Source organism: Ovis canadensis, chromosome 11, assembly GCF_042477335.2.
Source record: "Ovis canadensis isolate MfBH-ARS-UI-01 breed Bighorn chromosome 11, ARS-UI_OviCan_v2, whole genome shotgun sequence".
Lineage (NCBI taxonomy): Eukaryota > Metazoa > Chordata > Mammalia > Artiodactyla > Bovidae > Ovis > Ovis canadensis.
The window spans coordinates 33,978,383-33,995,139 of NC_091255.1; the positions used below are offsets into that span (position 1 = coordinate 33,978,383).

The following is a 16,757-nucleotide window of genomic DNA, read 5'->3' on the forward strand; positions in this document are numbered from 1 at the left end:
GGATCCGCCCCCTTGGTCCTGTCCTCAGAGCTGATTGGCTCTGTCCCCGCCTCGCGGCCACGCCAGGGATCCGATTGGCCCCTGCGCCAGCGGCTGTGAATCCTGCTCTCGGATTGGCCTAGCCATCCCCATTCATCCTCTGGAGGCCCGCTGGGCAGGGAGCCGGGCGTAGAGGACCCTTTGTATCTATGGGTCCCGCCCGAGTTTCCTGCAGAATCCGTAGCCCGCGCCGGCTCAGCCCCGGCGCCACCTACTGACCCTCGGTCTCGGGCCACTGGACCCCATCCTTAACTTATAAAGGGTTCTGGCTGGCCTGACTGGGCGGGGCGAGGCGGGGTCCCCGGCTCCTAAGGGTCCCTCCCATCCTGCCTGAAGGTCTCAGTGGTTTTGTCAGAAAGAGCCTGGGCTGGGAACTCGGAGCCTTGGGTTGCTGTGGAAACTTTGTTTCAAACTTCCCTCGTGACCCTCTGCCTTCCTGAGACTGCCCTTCAGTTCCCCAAACTTGCCATCCGCACGGATCCCCAGGAAAACCCATCTTGGGAGAGGGGACAGATTGAGTGCATCCCCCAGCCCCCTACCCCCACTCCAAGTACGACCCCCAACCCTGTCCCATTGACCATCCCCTCTATCCAGCTGAGTGCCTCCCCCCTTCCCTTTAGCATCCGAGCTAAAAAATTCACCATTTAGAAAGCCCCCTCTCCTTCCCCCTCAAAGTAGTCCCTACTCCGTTTCCTCACCGCCCTGCTCACCTGGAAGCTCTCCTCCCCCCATACACCCCTCACCACACCGCCCCCCCCCCCCCCCCCCCGCTCCATTCCCGAGTTTCAACTTATGGGTCTCTTGAAGGTCAGTCATTAACTCTGTTCTTCACCTCTGGGTCATCTCCCCCACACCCTGGTAAAGGGACTTTTCCCATGGGAGGAGACCGATTCAAACGAGTCACTTACTATGCACCTGGCCGTGGCGCAGTGATTAAAGAATCTGCCTGTCAATGCAGGAGAGGAGGGAGACATGGGTTTGATCTCTGGGTTGGGAAGATCCCCTGGAGAAGGGAATGGCAACGCACTCCAGTGTTCTTGCCTGGAGAATCCCATGGACAGAAGAGCCTCGCAGGCTATAGTCTATGGGGTCGCAAGTCTATGGGACACGACTGAACGGCTAAGCACAGCACAGAGTTGGACACAGCTGAGCACACGCATGCATGCACCATGCACCAGGTACTAATTTCCAAGCACTTTATAGGAGGGACTCAAGAGCCCCTCGCTGCAGCCTAGGACTGGATGAGGAAATGGAGGTGGGGAGGGACCTCAATTTTCCAGTTTATATGCAGCAAGGATTCAAACTCTGTCACCCTGGGACCAGGGTCCATGAGCCTCTCCAGCATAGCACACGGCCTCTCCTCAGCCTGCACCTCTCCCCACAGTTGTGCTAAACCAGCACCTGTATCCCCTTCTCCTCCTGGGTGCTGTGGGCACCTTAAACCAACATGCTCCAACAAGGTCACGCTGGTGTCTCTCAACCCCCCTTTTCTCCTTCCTCATTCCCCTCACCTGTCCTTCCAATTATTTACTTGTGTCTGATAGATTAAGCTCTGTGCTGACAATGATCCACAGAGGTGAACCAAACAGGTGAACTAACTTGGTGAACTAGCTCAAACCTGGTGTGTGGGGGAGAGACGGACATGGATGAGTCAAATAACAAGTCCTCAATTCATCAAAGAGAATTATGACACGAAAATTATGTCACTTAAAGCTGAGACCTACAGAATGAGCTCACCATCAAAGAACGTGTGTGTGTGTGTGTGTGTGTGTTTGTGTATGTGTGTATTTGGGGGTGGGGATCTTCTTCCACAAAGAACATCATGTTTGGGGGACCCAGGACCCAGGTGAGACCACCCCTCCCCCCAGCACACATACCTATGTGTAACTGAAACGAAATCTTCCTGAAACAATACTTGACAATGTGTGGGGTGCTTTGACATAATTTCTGTTCAGTACTTCATCTTTTGAAAATGCTGGTGACAACTTGCTGCGTTCGTTTTTCAGCAGTTCACTAAGAGTTCTGAGCTATGGTTTGAAAAACCCTGCTCTGTTTTACATGTCCAACTTCTTCCCCAGCTTAGTTGTTTCCTAAGCATCTGAAGTGTTTGTTCCCACACTTCTGGTATGCTTGTTGAATTTGTTATTGTAATTAGGGAATTTCATTCATTGTCCTCTTCCAGTGAAAGATGAAGGGGAAAAGAAAGGGTTATTAGTTTTTCTGGAAACTAAGTTGAACATGTGTGAAAGACTCAGGGAAGATGACGCACTTGGAAACAAAGCCTCTCCAATTGGATTGTCTTTCTCCATTGTCCATCCACGCTTGTCTGCCTGTCCCAGTGCCTGGCACGTACATCACAGGCCTTGATACAATAGCTTATATATGTCGAGCCCTTACACGTGTGTGCTACGTACATTTCCTTTTCTTAATCTTCCTTAATCCTCACAGCAACACTATGAAGTCGGAGCTATTTTTATTCCCATTACACATGACAAAATTGAGACTCAGACAGGTGAGGTGTCTCGCCCAAGATGGAACAGAGGGTGGAGCTGCAACTTAAATCCTGGAGATTTGACTCTGAAACCTGAATTCCTAACCTTGGATTCCATGGCCTCATCAAGGGTCAGGATGGAGGCGGTGATGCCCCAGAGGCCCTTCCTGCTTGGAGCTTTTGGTCCCCCTCCCTCAGCTCCGTGACTGACAGGGCAGGTGAAGGAGAGCAGTCTCCATGGCAACGACAGAAGGAAGAAACATTTTCTTCTGAATGAGGAGCCTCTCGCATTGCCTTTCGAGGAGGGTGGAGTGTAGGAGTGGGAAGGAGGATGTACGGAGGGGAGCAGGCTCCCAGGGAAGGAGTGGTGGGTGCAGGGGATCTTGGTCCTCCTTGCAAGAAGTAAAAACCAGTCCATGGTCTGAGGCTGAGGTTTTCTAGGTCCAGCTCCATCTATGACTCTTGGGGAGGAGGTTGAAGGAAGAGAAGGAGGTCCAGCCTTGCCCTGCCCTGAGGGCTCCCTGTCCAACAGAAAACTTTCTCCAGTAAACTTGACCTCCTAGAACTGCCAGTGTGTTGGAAGAAGCAGATGTTAAACTGTGCGAAATGTCATGAATGTGAGACGTTAGGGGATGATGAGAGGATATAAAAGGAACTGGGGGTCGGAGCAGGTTTCCCTTAGCATACGGTGTTTTAGCTGAGGAGTTAGGGGGCAAAACAGAAGAGGTTTTCCAACAGAGGGGGCTATTTTGGGAGGCCAGAGTACCACCAAGTTCCAGGAGCAGAGGAAGGCCAAGCAAGATGGAGAGGCTAGGGGCTAGGTGGCAGGAGGCAGGGCTGGCAGGATCCCATAGGCTGGGGAAGGAGCTTAGAATTTATCCTGATGGCAGTAGGAAGCCTTTGCTGAATTTTCAGAGGGAACTGGGATTATTAGAGTTCTGTTTTTATGAAGCCCATTTGGAGGTTAGTTTGGGGGCCAAGAAGTGACTGGGGTCCATCTAGAGGCTATGGCCTGAGCACCTCTTTCTTCTCAGCAGTGAAACAGAAACCTCTGGCATCAGCTTCAACAGCCCCTTCCCCTTGCATCCCCAAGTCTGACCAACCATGGGCCAAATCTGTGAGCTGGACCCCTAGGTGTGTGTGCTTTTTTCCCCCCAACTGTGTTGCTTGGCATGCATGCTCTTAGTTTCTCAAGGGATCAAACTTTGTGTCCCCTGATGTGGAAGCACAGAGTTCCCACCGCTGGACAATGGGAAAATCCTCATGTGTGCCTTTCGACTCTCTGCAAAACAGCTGAAGCAGAGGAAGAGAGCGAGCAGTGCAAGACCCAGTTAGAACTTTTTCTTCTGCTGTGAATGATATCAGGGACAGAAAATGCCTAAAATGTAAAGCCTAGTAGCACGAATACTTACGAACCCCACCCCCATGTAGCCATCAGCTGGGTGAGGAAACAGAATGCTGCCGAGGCCCCAGAAGCAACCCCTGCCCCTGCTCTCTGGCCTCCCTCCCTTGGCTTTTACGGAAATCTCTTTGATTTTCTTTTGTAGTTTTACCATCTAAATACCCATCTCACCTCCTTTGCAGGCGGACCGCTTTTAGATTGCTGTGTAGCTGCAGAAAGGATGGAACGGAAAAGAAGGGCCACTGCCTTACCCCCACTCCACCTTAACTCCTGCCCCTAGAGAAGGATGAAGCTGGGCCCACGAGAGGAGGGGGAGGCTCTGAGCACTGAGGGATGGGTCCTGGAGGGGTGAATGGGCTGCCCCAGGCTGGGTTCATGGCCCAGACCAGTTGGCCCAGGTTTGGCCTCCTGTATGCCAGTGGTTTCTCACGGCAGTCAAAACTTTTAGGGGTGCTGGGTTTTTGGGGTCCCACTCACTCTCTAGGGGGAGGCTTCTCAATTTCATAGAGAGGTTGATTTTTCCATTTGGGAAAAAAAGGAGACAGGATGGATGATACCCAAGGCCACATGGTCAGCGAATAAGAGGGGGGATCAACCCTCTGAACGCAGCTCTGGGGCTCCTAATGCCATGTTCTCCCTGTGGCAGGATCCCGTGTCTCTTCTTCCTGTAGCCTGTCAGCCCCTGGTCAAGAAGAGAAAGCTTTTTGCTGCTCCGGGTCCTCTCACCCTCAAGGCCTGGGGGAGCCAAGGCATGAGAACCTAAGTTGACCACAAGGTGGCGCCAAACACCACATCTTCACATCATTTCTCACTTTTAAACCCTAAATTCTCAGAATAAGCTCTGTCTGGGTTCCAGGCACAGGGCTGAGACCCTCCCAAGGGAACGAGAGAGCCCACTGCCCCCAGCCAGACCTTGTAGGGGGGACAGGAGCAGGGCTGGTGGGGGTGCCTCAACTTCCTCCAAACCTGGCCCCCTTCTCTCTTAGGGCTCTCCCAAACCTGGTGGCTCAGAAGGTAAAGAATCTGCTTGCCATGTGGGAGACCCGGGTTTGATCCCTGGGTTGGGAAGATCCCCTGGAGGAGGAAATGGCAGTCCACTTCAGTATTCTTGCCTGGAGAATCCCCATGGGCAGAGGAGCCTGGCGGGCTATAGCCCACAAGGTTGCAAAGAGTCAGACACAACTGCCAGAAACCTGCCTGCCCTTCCCTCTGGCCACTGTGTTACATCCTCAGATCTTGGGGAGGAGAGGGTGATAGGAAAGGGGAAATAGGACTGCAAAGGCTGCAAGGCCCCGGCCTGGGCGCCAAAGCGACCAAGAGTCTGAGACAGGGTCCCAAGTTCAGACAGGGCAAAGGGGGTTTCTGGTCCCCTGTTCTTTCCTCCTGGCCTGTGGCCTCTCTCCTGCTCATTCTTGACCCCCTGTCTTCTTTAAGAAAGCTCCAGCTGTCTTCCCTCCTTCTTGGGGTGGGGGGACAGAACAGAAGCTGAGGTGGTACTGGTGGATGTCAGGCAGGATCCCTGCCTCACTGCTAGAAGCAGAGGCTGGGGCAGAAACCAGGCTCTTGTTCACACCCCGCCCAGCAGGGCAAATCCCCACCTCTCGGCCCTAAGTACCTCCCGCTGGCAGATTATCTCGGCCAGGCTGGACATCTCCCTGCACCTGGAGCCATGGACGCCACTCTGCTCCTGAATGTGGAAGGGATCAAGAAAACCATTCTGCACGGGGGCACAGGGGATCTCCCCAACTTCATTACTGGAGCGCGAGTGAGTGGGGCCCACCCCCCAGGCCAGACAAAAACCCTTCTGCATTCTAGCTGGGTCACAGGGCACTGCGAACACCCTTCTTCTGCTTTGCCAACAAATGGCCAGGAGGTCCTTCCTAGAATTATCAGCCCCATCCTCACCCTGGGCATCTCTGTAGCTCTGGCTTGATGCCCATTCCCTGGGGTGTGTGAGTGTGTGACTGTGTGTGTGTGAGTGTGTGTGTGTGTGTGTGTGTGTGTGTGTTTATCTATTTGGCAGCACTGGGTCTTAGTTGAAGCATGTGAAGTCTTAGTTTTTGCATGTGGAATCTAATTCCCTGACCAGGTATTGAACCCAGGCCCCCTGCACTGGGAGGGTGGAGTCTTCGCCAGGACTGCTAGGGAAGTCCCCCAGGTATTTTTGACATTTTTCAAATTAAACTTCAGTGTGGAGTGAGGGTGGGGCTTTGGGAATTTTCTGAAGTCCCGAATGTTGAGTGAGAAGGAAGGGCAAGCAGGGTCAGGGTGTTTGTCTGGGAGTCTCCGGTGGGCTTCCTGGATGATGGAGTGTCTGGGTCAGTAGCCTCAGATAAGAGCAGAGCTGAACTGCAGAGCTGTCTAGAGTGGGATGGGGTCCTTTAGGAGGGGGAGCACCGGCTGGGTGGGGGTGCTGGTGGGAGTTGAGCGAGGACGGCCCAGGGAGTCGGAGACATGGGCGGCTTCTGGGGTGTCTTGGGAGGTGGGTCTTGATCAGGGTCCACTCTCTTGGTGACCAGGTGACCTTTCATTTCCGAACCATGAAATGTGACGAGGAGCGGACGGTGATAGACGACAGCAAGCAGGTGGGCCACCCCATGCACATCATCATTGGGAACATGTTCAAGCTGGAGGTCTGGGAGATCTTGCTGACATCCATGCGGGTCAGCGAGGTGGCCGAGTTCTGGTGCGACACCATCGTAAGTAGGCCCCACCCATTTGCCACCTGCATTGGCATGCCGGCTGTGTTTCAGGAAAGTGAGGGTAAAATGAAGCTCTTCGGGGAGACCTCTGCTTCCTCCTTCTCAGCCACTGTAAGGATGAAGGTTGTTTAGCTGCTCAGTTGTGTCCGACTCTTTTGCAACCCCGTGAACTCCATGAGCCCGCCAGGCTCCTCTGTCCATGGAATTTCCAGGCAAGAATACTGGAGTGGGTTGCCATTTCCTTCTCCAGGGGATCTTCTTGACCCAGGGATCAAACCCGTGTCTCCTGCATTGGCAGGTGGGTTCTTCAGCACTGAGCCACGAGGGAAGTCCAACGGTGGAGATGGATTCCCCATGAGAACAGGCGGTGCTAAAATGACAATCGCTGTCCAGGCTGGCTAGTAGGATATGCGAGCAGGGCCCGCCTCACACCCTCACTTTTGTGCAGGATTATTGGATACCAGAGACTTTTGGCCACAGGTCACTTTTCTGCCCTCCGCTCCATTCCTACTGACATTACAAACTTATTTTCTCATGTAGGCACTCTCAACAATCACCTGGAGAAGGCAGTCTTCTTGGCCTGTGACCCAAATGGAAATGGCAAAGCTGACTGACCTTTAAACAAACATTTCTTGTGGAAACTTTCAAACTTATACCAAAGTCGACAAAAAGTATAATCAGATTCCAAATATGCATCATCCTATGCTGGGCACCATCAATCCATGGCCAGTCTTATTTCATCTAAGCCCACCCACTTTCCTTCCTTATCCCATACGGTTAGAGCACATTTCAGACACCATATTGTTTCATCTGTAAATACTATAATCTGTATCCTTCTCTAAAAAGAAAGATATTACAAATGTAACCTCAATATCCTTATCATATTTTTTTAAAATTCAACAATTTCTTAATGGTATCTAATATCCAGTAACTTTACATTTTGGGCTTCCTGGTGGCTTAGATGGTAAAGAATTCGCCTTCAATGCAAGAGACACTGTGTGACCCTGGGAAAGTCCCTTTGCCCTGCTAGCACTCTATTTCCTCATGTAGAAATGAACAAATCCTCATTTTAGGGGGCGGTTGTAAGGATTACATGATATTATGTATACTCGGGCAAATTTGGAGAAGGAAATGGCAACCCACTCCAGTGTTCTTGCCTGGAGAATCCCAGGGACAGAGGAGCCTGGTAGGAGGCCGTCTATGGGGTTGCACAGAGTCGGACATGACTGAAGCGACTTAGCAGCAGCAGCAGCAGGGCAAATCATGGTATGGGGCAATTGAGAAGTGGGAGCTATTATTTTCACTAAGAAGCATTTTAGAGACTAACTCCCTTGTTTCACCGATGAGGAAGTATAAGACTCAGAGAAGGAAAGTAGCTTGCTCTGGGTCAAACCATCTCGGAAACAGGATCAGGGATGGATCCCTGGTTCCCTCTTTGTACAGTATCTCTTTTTGACTACTATGGTTATTAGACAGGCTGCAATGCCGTTCTCTACCACTAGAGGTCTCAACCAAGGAATTATTCACTTCATCAGTTAGCAAATATTCCAGGTCTCAGATGGTAAAGAAACCACCTGCCAATTCAGGAGATACAGGAGACCCAGATTTGATCCCTGGGTTGGGAAGATCCCTTGCAGGAGGAAATGGCAACCCACTCCAGTATTCTTGCCTGGAGAATCCCATGGACAGAGGAGCCTGAAGGGTCACCAAGAGTCAGACAGGACTGAGCAACTAACACTTTCACATCTTTATCCTGATGTTTTAATTTTTAAAAGATGGCTTATTTTTAACAAGTCTTCAGAAAATTGGCTATTTTTGTGGTTTCAGTTAGTTTAAAATGGTATCTATTGACTTTGCTTACAAAGCTCCTGTACTTTTTTTAGACCCATCTGTGCTTGTCATTTAGGCCATGTGTTAGACAAGCTTGGTCACCAACAAGGGCCCCTTCTCCATAGAACGCATGTTTGCTAATGTAGGAGTGTAGAGTGCAGAGAGCTGTCAATAAATTCTTGATTGGTTGATTGATCTGTTGTTTGCAGAACCACAAACTGAGGTTATTCCTGTAATGTGGGCCTGGTTCTTGGTTCCCCGTGGGGCCTGTGTTCTTTTGGCTACACCATGCACAGGAGTGCCCTGCCCATCTCACAGGCTGGTCATTTTCACGCCACAAAGATTACTGGTTTTTCCAATAGCCCTGCCCCCCATCTCTTCCCAGTTTACAGCCACTATGATTTCGCACGTCCACACACACACTTCCCAGAGCTATTTTGTTGTAACTGTTGTTTACTCACTAGGAAGTGTCTGACTCTTTTGTGACCCCGTGGACTGTAGCCCTCCAGGCTCCTCTGGCTACGGGATTTCCCAGGCAAGAATCCTGGAGTGGGTTGCCATTTCCCTCTCCAGGAGATCTTCCCGACCCGGGGACTGAACCTGTGTCTCCTGCACTGGCAGGTGGATTCTCCATACCACTGAGCCACTGGGGCAGCCCAGAGTTACGTACTCACCTACATATTCATCTTTTATCCACTTTTCTATCCATTCACTCATTCAGGCATCAATTCATCCATTCTTCCCTTCCACCAGTTATTCATAATCCATTCTTTCATCACTAAGCATCCAGCCATCATCTATCTGTATGCCTATCTATCTGAAAACATTCAGTGGGCACCAGGTTTGGCCTGTGCTAGGTGTTAGGAATGAAACAGGCAAAGTCTCCATCTCTCAAGGAACTTGAATTCTGGACAAGGAGCAGACACCCTGGTAATTACAATGCAGGGTAGGTGGCACCACAATATAAATGAGGACAGAGGGACTTAGAGCCATGGGAGGGGAGTGACTAACTGCTTGAGGATCATAGCAGGAACTTCTCTAAGAAAATGACATTATCTGGGTGTTGAGGGATGAATAGGAGTTCACCAGGCTTAGAAGTGGGGAGTGAGGTAGCATCCAGGCCAGGAAGTATGAAGAGGCAGGGGCAGTCAGGGGCTCTGGGAGCTTCTGCCCTGAATGGTGGTGCCTCTGCCTCCACCCAGGGAGCACACTGGTCTCTATGCTGAATTTTCTGCTGGTGCCCAGTCCAGTGAGGCCAGAGGTTGTGAGTGTGTGTGTGCGTGTGTGTGTGTGCACGTGTGCGCTCAGTTGCTCAGTCGTGTCCAACTCTTTGCACCCCTATGGACTGTAACCCACCAGGCTCCTCTGTCCATGGAATTTTCCAGGCAAGAATACAGGAGCATTGCCATTCCCTACTCCAGGAGATCTTCCTGACCCAGGGTTTGAACTAGCGTCTCTTGAGGCTCCTGCATTGGCAGGCACATTTTTTACCACTGAGCTGCCTGGGAAACCCAAGGCCAGGGGTTACAAATGCAAATTCCACAGGGGCCAGGGACCCTGGGTGACTGAAGGTTATCTGCTCCATTCACAGGGGCAGATTCTCCTTATCTCCAACTGGATGGCTGCTGTGTGAAAGGGGCAGGTCTGGTGTGGCCGGATAGTCTGAGTTTTGGACACAAACCAGATATTTTCATTAGTCTGTGAACTCTTTCAATGCTTAAGTGTTGACGACTCATTAACACAAAACCCCCACCACATGAATGATGAAACGAAATCAATCTGGGAGTTGAATGTGGCCTCCCGAGTGCCAGTTTGTAATCTCCAGATAGTAATAGATAGAGCCCATCAGACAGGACCAGGCTCTGGCCTTGAAGTCTCAGAGAGGGGCATGGTCCTGGGGTCCCCAGGACAATCTCAGTGGAGGTGCTATGGAGATGGGTGTGGAGCCATGGAGTTCTGGCCCCTATACTTTTTCCTGGGATTTCTGCCCACTCCTGGTGGCATTCCACAGCCGAGTGTGCTGACTAGCATCCTGGTAGTGCTAGAGTGGTACTGGTCTGAGGTCCGGACCTTGGTCTGAGGTCATTCCAACCAGCCACATAGCTGCAGGGTTGGCACTAACCACTGCCTTTCTGACTGGGGAACTGCCAGCTGCTGTGTGTGGGCCAGGAGTGAGCTCTCCCTGCAGCAAGCTGTTCCCTGGGGGCCCCACGCTCCCTTCATCCAGGCTTAATCTCAACAGGCTTAACTGCCATCTGTTCATCTTGCTCATGAGGACGCCGAAGCTACTCTGGGCTAATCCTGGCTGATGGGGGCGGGGCAGGGTGACCTTCATCTTCTTACTGGTGACTTGGAGACCAAGCTGAACCATTCCTGCCCCTTCACTTTTGGGATGTCTCTTTCCTGGAGTTGCCATGCAGGAGGCTGAGATGGGCCATCTGAGGACCTGTTCCCAGGATAGCAGTTCTTGGAGCTTGTCTGTGGGGCATCCTAGCTCACTGAGGACAAGCAGCTGATCTTCCTAGCCCATCTCCACCCCCCAAGGGTGGCCACCCCAGTTCCTGTGCTGGGTGAGGTTGTAATGAACTGGCCTTACCTCAGCACCATCTCATTTAACCCCTGCAACAGCCCCACTACCGGACTGGTGCAACCCAGGGGGCAGGAACTCAGGGGGCTGCAGTGATCCAGGCTCGCTGCCAATCAGCAGTGCCATCAGGACACCAACCTGGCCCTCAAGAACTTGGAACCCTGGTCCTTCCACTACTGTCCATGCTCCCCTCCCTGGGAGTCACAGGCTCCATGGACTCAGGGTCTCCTTGGGAGAGAAACCTGTTAGAGTCGACCACAAGGGCTAGCAAGAGGCAGCCTAGCATTGTGGCTACAGCGTGGACCCCGGAGCTGGGTTTCCATCCTGACTCTGTCATTTGCTAGCTGTGTGACCTTAAACAAATCACCTACACTCTCTGGGCTCTAGTTCCCACATCTATAAAACAGGGAGAATAATAGTGCCCCTCTCATAGGGTCATCTTAAGGATTAAAAGTACTGACAGGTGTGGAGCACTCTGCATACAGGTAGCTGCAGTAATTAGATGAGTAGTAACAGCCATGGGACAAGTGTGTGTGTGGGGTAGAGGTCCTGCTCTGGGAGGGGCCCAGAGTGGGGCTCTTTGTGGCCCAGCTGGCTCTGAGCAGACAGCCTGATACCATCTGCCCACCTTTCCCCACAGCACACAGGGGTCTACCCCATCCTGTCCCGGAGCCTGCGGCAGATGGCGGAGGGTAAGGACCCCACGGAGTGGCACGTGCACACGTGTGGCTTGGCCAACATGTTTGCTTACCACACGCTGGGCTACGAGGATCTGGATGAGCTGCAGAAGGAGCCTCAGCCACTGATCTTCATAATCGAGTTGCTGCAGGTGTGACCCTGGGGTGTGGGAGGTGGGGTAGGGACGGTCCCTGCATCAGAGAACAACTGGGGCCAGCGGGCATCAAGGGAGCCCAGTCCCACGGGTCCCTGGACATCACCCAGATCCTATTTAGAAAACCAGAAAGGGTTCCTAAACCACGGGAGAACTGGAATTGGACCCTCCCACTCCACCGAAAAAACATCCTTTGCCTTTTCCAAAGGAAAAGCCCCTTTGAGACCCATTTAAAAAATGTTCTTTTTCTTTTTGGAGGCATTTTATTTCTATTGGTTATCTACTTCCTTTTCCCCTCAAAAGTTTAGAATTATATTCTCAGTCCCAGTCCCTGTGGCTTGTGGGTTCCAATCTGGTTCTCCAAGAGTGGGAGAACTGCATGGAACCATCCATAGCGTCTCCCTCGGACCTCAGTGTGACTGACGGTCCCCGTCTGTGGGGTGGTGGGAGAGCATCAGACCAGAGCAGGACTCAGCTAATGGCCAAGGTTGAGGTTCAGCCTGAGGGTTACATGGGTGAGTACAAATAAATAAGAGAATCGCATCAACAAGGGGCCTTTTCAGGGTCTGCTTGAACAGTTGCGCAGCTTGTGCACAGCACGAGAGCACCGCCTCTCAGGTGCTCATTAGAGACAATATACCCTTGTGATTTTATGATGATAATTTCTCAGTAGATGGCAATGAAGTGTCTTGTTCTAACAAAATGAGTGTCATGGCAATTTTCTGAATATTATCAGTAGAGTGTGTTGACAAATTACCTTTTCTTACTTTGCACAAAGGCTCTGAATTAGGGTAAAGCCATGGCGGTGGGGAGGGGGCGCTCGCTTCCTTTCCCTGTTTGCCTGTGTTTGGCCAGCAAGCATGGTTCTGCCCACCAATCCTCACTGTGGAAAATGCAAAGCTGACTTTAGCCAGATGTTCTGGGTCCACTGTCTCTGGTCCCTTTCAGGGGAAAGGGCCTGCCCTACTGGGCTGCAGGCACCCAGGGTCCCTGCGTCACTGACCTGCAGCTCTTGGAGCAGGTCGAGGCCCCGAGCCAGTACCAGAGGGAGACCTGGAACCTGAATAACCATGAGAAGATGCAGGCGGTGCCCATCCTCCATGGAGAAGGAAACCGGCTCTTCAAGCTGGGCCGCTACGAGGAGGCCTCCAACAAGTACCAGGAAGCCATCGTCTGCCTGAGGAACCTGCAGACCAAGGTGGGAGCCTGCCTGCCAGGGGGGATGGGAAGTGGGGTGCTCTGGCCGTGGCCGTGGTGGGGAAGGGTGGGGGCGCGGCAGAAGCAGAGCTTTCTCCACCGGACAGGAGAAACCCTGGGAGGTGCAGTGGCTGAAGCTGGAGAAGATGATCAACACGCTGATCCTGAACTACTGCCAGTGTCTGCTGAAGAAGGAGGAGTACTACGAGGTGCTGGAACACACTAGCGACATCCTCCGGCACCACCCAGGTGGGCGGGGCGCGGTGAGATGGGCGGGGCAGTGCGGGCGGGGCAGGGGTCCAATCCCGCGCACGGGTCCGAAGTCACATGCACAGGCCTTCGTAGCTCTCTCTCCTGACCTGGTCAGGACATCAGATCTTCCACCCAGCAGGGTTTCCCTAAGCCTATAACGGTATCACAGGTGATGAATGAACGGTGCTTTGTGGTGTTGTGGGAAGTTATTTTATTTTACGGTGAATTAGGACAAATAGAAGTCACCAAACCTGTGTGGAGCAGTCAATGGGTTTTAAAAGGGGGGACAATCAGTATAGAGAACAATATTAAGTACATCCTAGTAAACTCCAGGAGTTGGTGATGGACAGGGAGGCCTGGCGTGCTGCGGTTCATGGGGTCGCAGAGTCGGACACGACTGAGCGACTGAAATGAACTGAACTGAATGAGCGCCAAAGAATTGATGCTTTTGAACTGTGGTGTTGGAGAAGACTCTTGAGAGTCCCTTGGACTGCAAGGCGATCCAACCTGTCTATCCTAAAGGAAATCAGTCCTGATTGTTTATCGGAAGGACTGATGTTTGTAACGCCGGACCCCGGGGGCCATGATGGGCCGCCTCTCCTCTCCCTCCCGCAGGCAGGGGAAGTCCCTAAGGGAAGGCGCCTCCCAGATCCCGGGGACCAATGACAGCACACTCCACCAGCTAAAGCCGCCCCGCCCCAGCCACGTAGAAGGACCTGTCAGCCCGCGACGCCTCGGCCTGGCGTCCTATCCGAACCCCCGTCCATCTAGCCTGACCATCCCTCCCAACGAACATATAAAAACCAGCCCCAACACGGTCGGGGCGCGGACTTCCTCGACCTGCCTCATTCGGCTCTGGGAACCCCACCCAGGAGCGCTTCGCCATTAAAAAGCCTGTTAGACACTTTTTTGGTGTCCTGGTCTTTCACCTAACAATGTTGAAGCTGAAACTCCAATACTTTGGCTACCTGATGCGAAGAGCTGACTCATTTGAAAAGACCCTGAAGCTGGGAAAGGTTTAAAGCAGGAGGAGAAGGGAATGACAGAGGATGAGATGGTTGGATGACATCGACTTAATGGACATGAGTTTGAGTAAACTACAGCAGTTGGCGATGGACAGGGAAGCCTGGGTGCTGCAGTCCATGGGGTTGCAAAGAGTCAGATGTGACTGAGCGACTGAACTGAACTGAATTGAGTATCTGTGGTGGGGGGATATGGCAATATTTGTGAAGACGATGTTTGAAGAACGTTACAGAATCACTTACCTTGCGCCACACACTTCTCTGCATTTCTTTCATTTAATTCTCGTAATGACCGTGAGAGACGGGTTTAGGGATAGGACCTGGAGCTTGCATCATTTGGGGAGCCTCTATAACAAGACTTAAAAAGTTGTGAATGTAAGATTAGTTATCGGATCTTGGAAGGGTCCGCGGGAGGGGAGTGGGTACTGCGATTATTATCGTCATCCGTATTTTATAGTGGAGGGGCCGGGCTCCGGAGGTACAGAGAGGCTGAGGGTCATCATGGCCAAGGTTAAAGGTTGCGCTAGCCAGTGAAGCCCAGCCGCTTGTTGGGTGAGGGCTGCCTCCCGGGCCAGGCGGCGGATACAGCAGGATCTTCCCCACAGGCATCGTGAAGGCCTACTATGTGCGGGCCCGGGCTCACGCCGAGGTGTGGAATGAGGCGGAGGCCAAGGCGGACCTGGAGAAAGTGCTGGAGCTGGAGCCGTCCATGCGGAAGGCGGTGCAGAGGGAGCTGAGGCTGCTGGAAAACCGCCTGGAGGAGAAACGCGAGGAGGAGCGCCTGCGCTGCAGGAACATGCTGGGCTAGTGCGCAGGCGCCAAGCTTCCCGCCTCCGCCCCCACCCCCCACCTCCACCCGTCCCCCACCCCTCCAGCCGCCTCTCCCTCCAACCTCCCCATCCCGCCATCTCACTGTCTCCCTGCACTCCAACAGCAGGGTACTGAATATTTCTGGTGCAGTTGGTCAGGATTTTGGTGTCAGGTTTTCAACTTTTTACATTAATTTATAAAATCAAAATAATGGAGAAAAAATGCACAACCTAGAAGGTGAGGATTAGGTTATGTTCAGCGGACTTTCTAAGGACTCAGGCGCCAGAAGACAGCGTCTCAGCTCGAGGGACTGCTCCTAAGAGGCAAGGGAGGAACCAAGATACGTGAGCGTCTGCAACAAAGACCAGGTTCTGGGAATTTCCAAAGACTGATGTTAACGAAAGAAAGCCAGATATCCCAAGTTAACAAGTTTAGCGCTTTTCTATGTATAGGAAGATGCAAGAGTCTGGACTCATTAAATCATTCCTTCGAGATGCACCTTAATTCACCGGCGCAGTATCCTGCTTTTCTCCATCCTGAATCCCCTGTGGGTGCACACTGGGGTTGGCTGCAGTGCTGAGGGCTTGGCAGCCAGCAGTCTGTTTGTCTCCATCTTTAGTTCCTCAGGGCTCACTGTTCAGGCAGCTGTAGTGTCTGCTGGCTGCAACATCCTATGTGGACTGATATGGCAAACAACATTTTTTACTGACACATGACCTGGGTCAAAAAAGAAAAACCCAAAGGGCACGGATGAGCTTATGAATAAAAGCGAAATTTCCTGCCCAAACTCCCCCATCCCCTAGAGCCGGCAGTTTTACTGGACCCTGTTTTTTGTCTTTGTTTTTGCTATTTTGGTAGTTTTCTCTGTCTCCAAATGATATGTGTAAATCAGTTTCCCCACGTGTCCTTTTTACCCCATGTTAGTGAAAAGTGAGAATTGAATGCTTTGATGCTCTTGGATCCCTTCTTTCCTTCCCCTTCTAATTTTGGGGAGTATATTGCTAGTTCTTTGGTTGCTTTTGCAGCTTGGTACACTTTGTCTAGAGCTCTCTACGGGGCTGCAGGGATTCTCCCGGGTGTAGGATGACGGTGGCAGAGCTGCAACCTCCGCTCCCATCCCCCACTTCTTCCCTCACCGATCTGCTGTACGTTTACTCTCCCATCATCTTGGCTGTTAACACCTCCGTTTCGTCACCAAATTAAGTCTTCTGTGCTTTGTCCACTGGTTGACTCTAAACTTTGAATATCAACAGACATCAATTACATGAATATGCAGTGTGATTGCATTTTTCTGTGGTTCTAAATTCAGGACCCCTGGACCACTAGAGGGCTTCCCAGGTGGCTCAGACAGTAAAACGAGGATATTCCTGGTTTCAGGGGTGGCAGCGTCTATTTTAACATGGGGAAATTTTCCCTTTTCTGCCCTTTTGTGGCTCTGGGAAGATTTGAGGTTTAAGTCCTCCCACTGTGGAGGAAAAAGGTCAACCAATTTTTGGTTGATTCAGGCTCAGTGTCTGACCGGCTGCCAGGCATACTGTCCAAAAACCAGGTGGAGATTTTAGAGGCGGTCAGAGGAAGGGGACATTATGACCT

The 16,757-nt window shown here is 51.9% G+C and overlaps 1 protein-coding gene across 1 annotated transcript; it reads left to right on the plus strand.

Moving 5' to 3' along the window:
- Nucleotides 1–5,601: 5,601 nt before the first annotated feature.
- On the plus strand, nt 5,602–15,162 carry AIPL1 (aryl hydrocarbon receptor interacting protein like 1). Its single transcript, XM_069542400.1, has 6 exons — nt 5,602–5,697; nt 6,452–6,631; nt 11,692–11,880; nt 12,905–13,081; nt 13,188–13,329; nt 14,960–15,162. The coding sequence occupies exons 1-6, from the start codon at nt 5,602–5,604 to the stop codon at nt 15,160–15,162; spliced, it is 987 nt and encodes a 328-aa protein (XP_069398501.1).
- Nucleotides 15,163–16,757: the final 1,595 nt, after the last annotated feature.

Coding starts and splice junctions, on each gene's coding strand:
- AIPL1 (XM_069542400.1), top strand. CDS start 5,602: ATGGACGCCACTCTGCTCCTGAATGTGGAAGGGATCAAGAAAACCATT. Junction 5,698..6,451: donor ACTTCATTACTGGAGCGCGA/GTGAGTGGGGCC, acceptor CTTGGTGACCAG/GTGACCTTTCATTTCCGAAC. Junction 11,881..12,904: donor TCATAATCGAGTTGCTGCAG/GTGTGACCCTGG, acceptor CTCTTGGAGCAG/GTCGAGGCCCCGAGCCAGTA.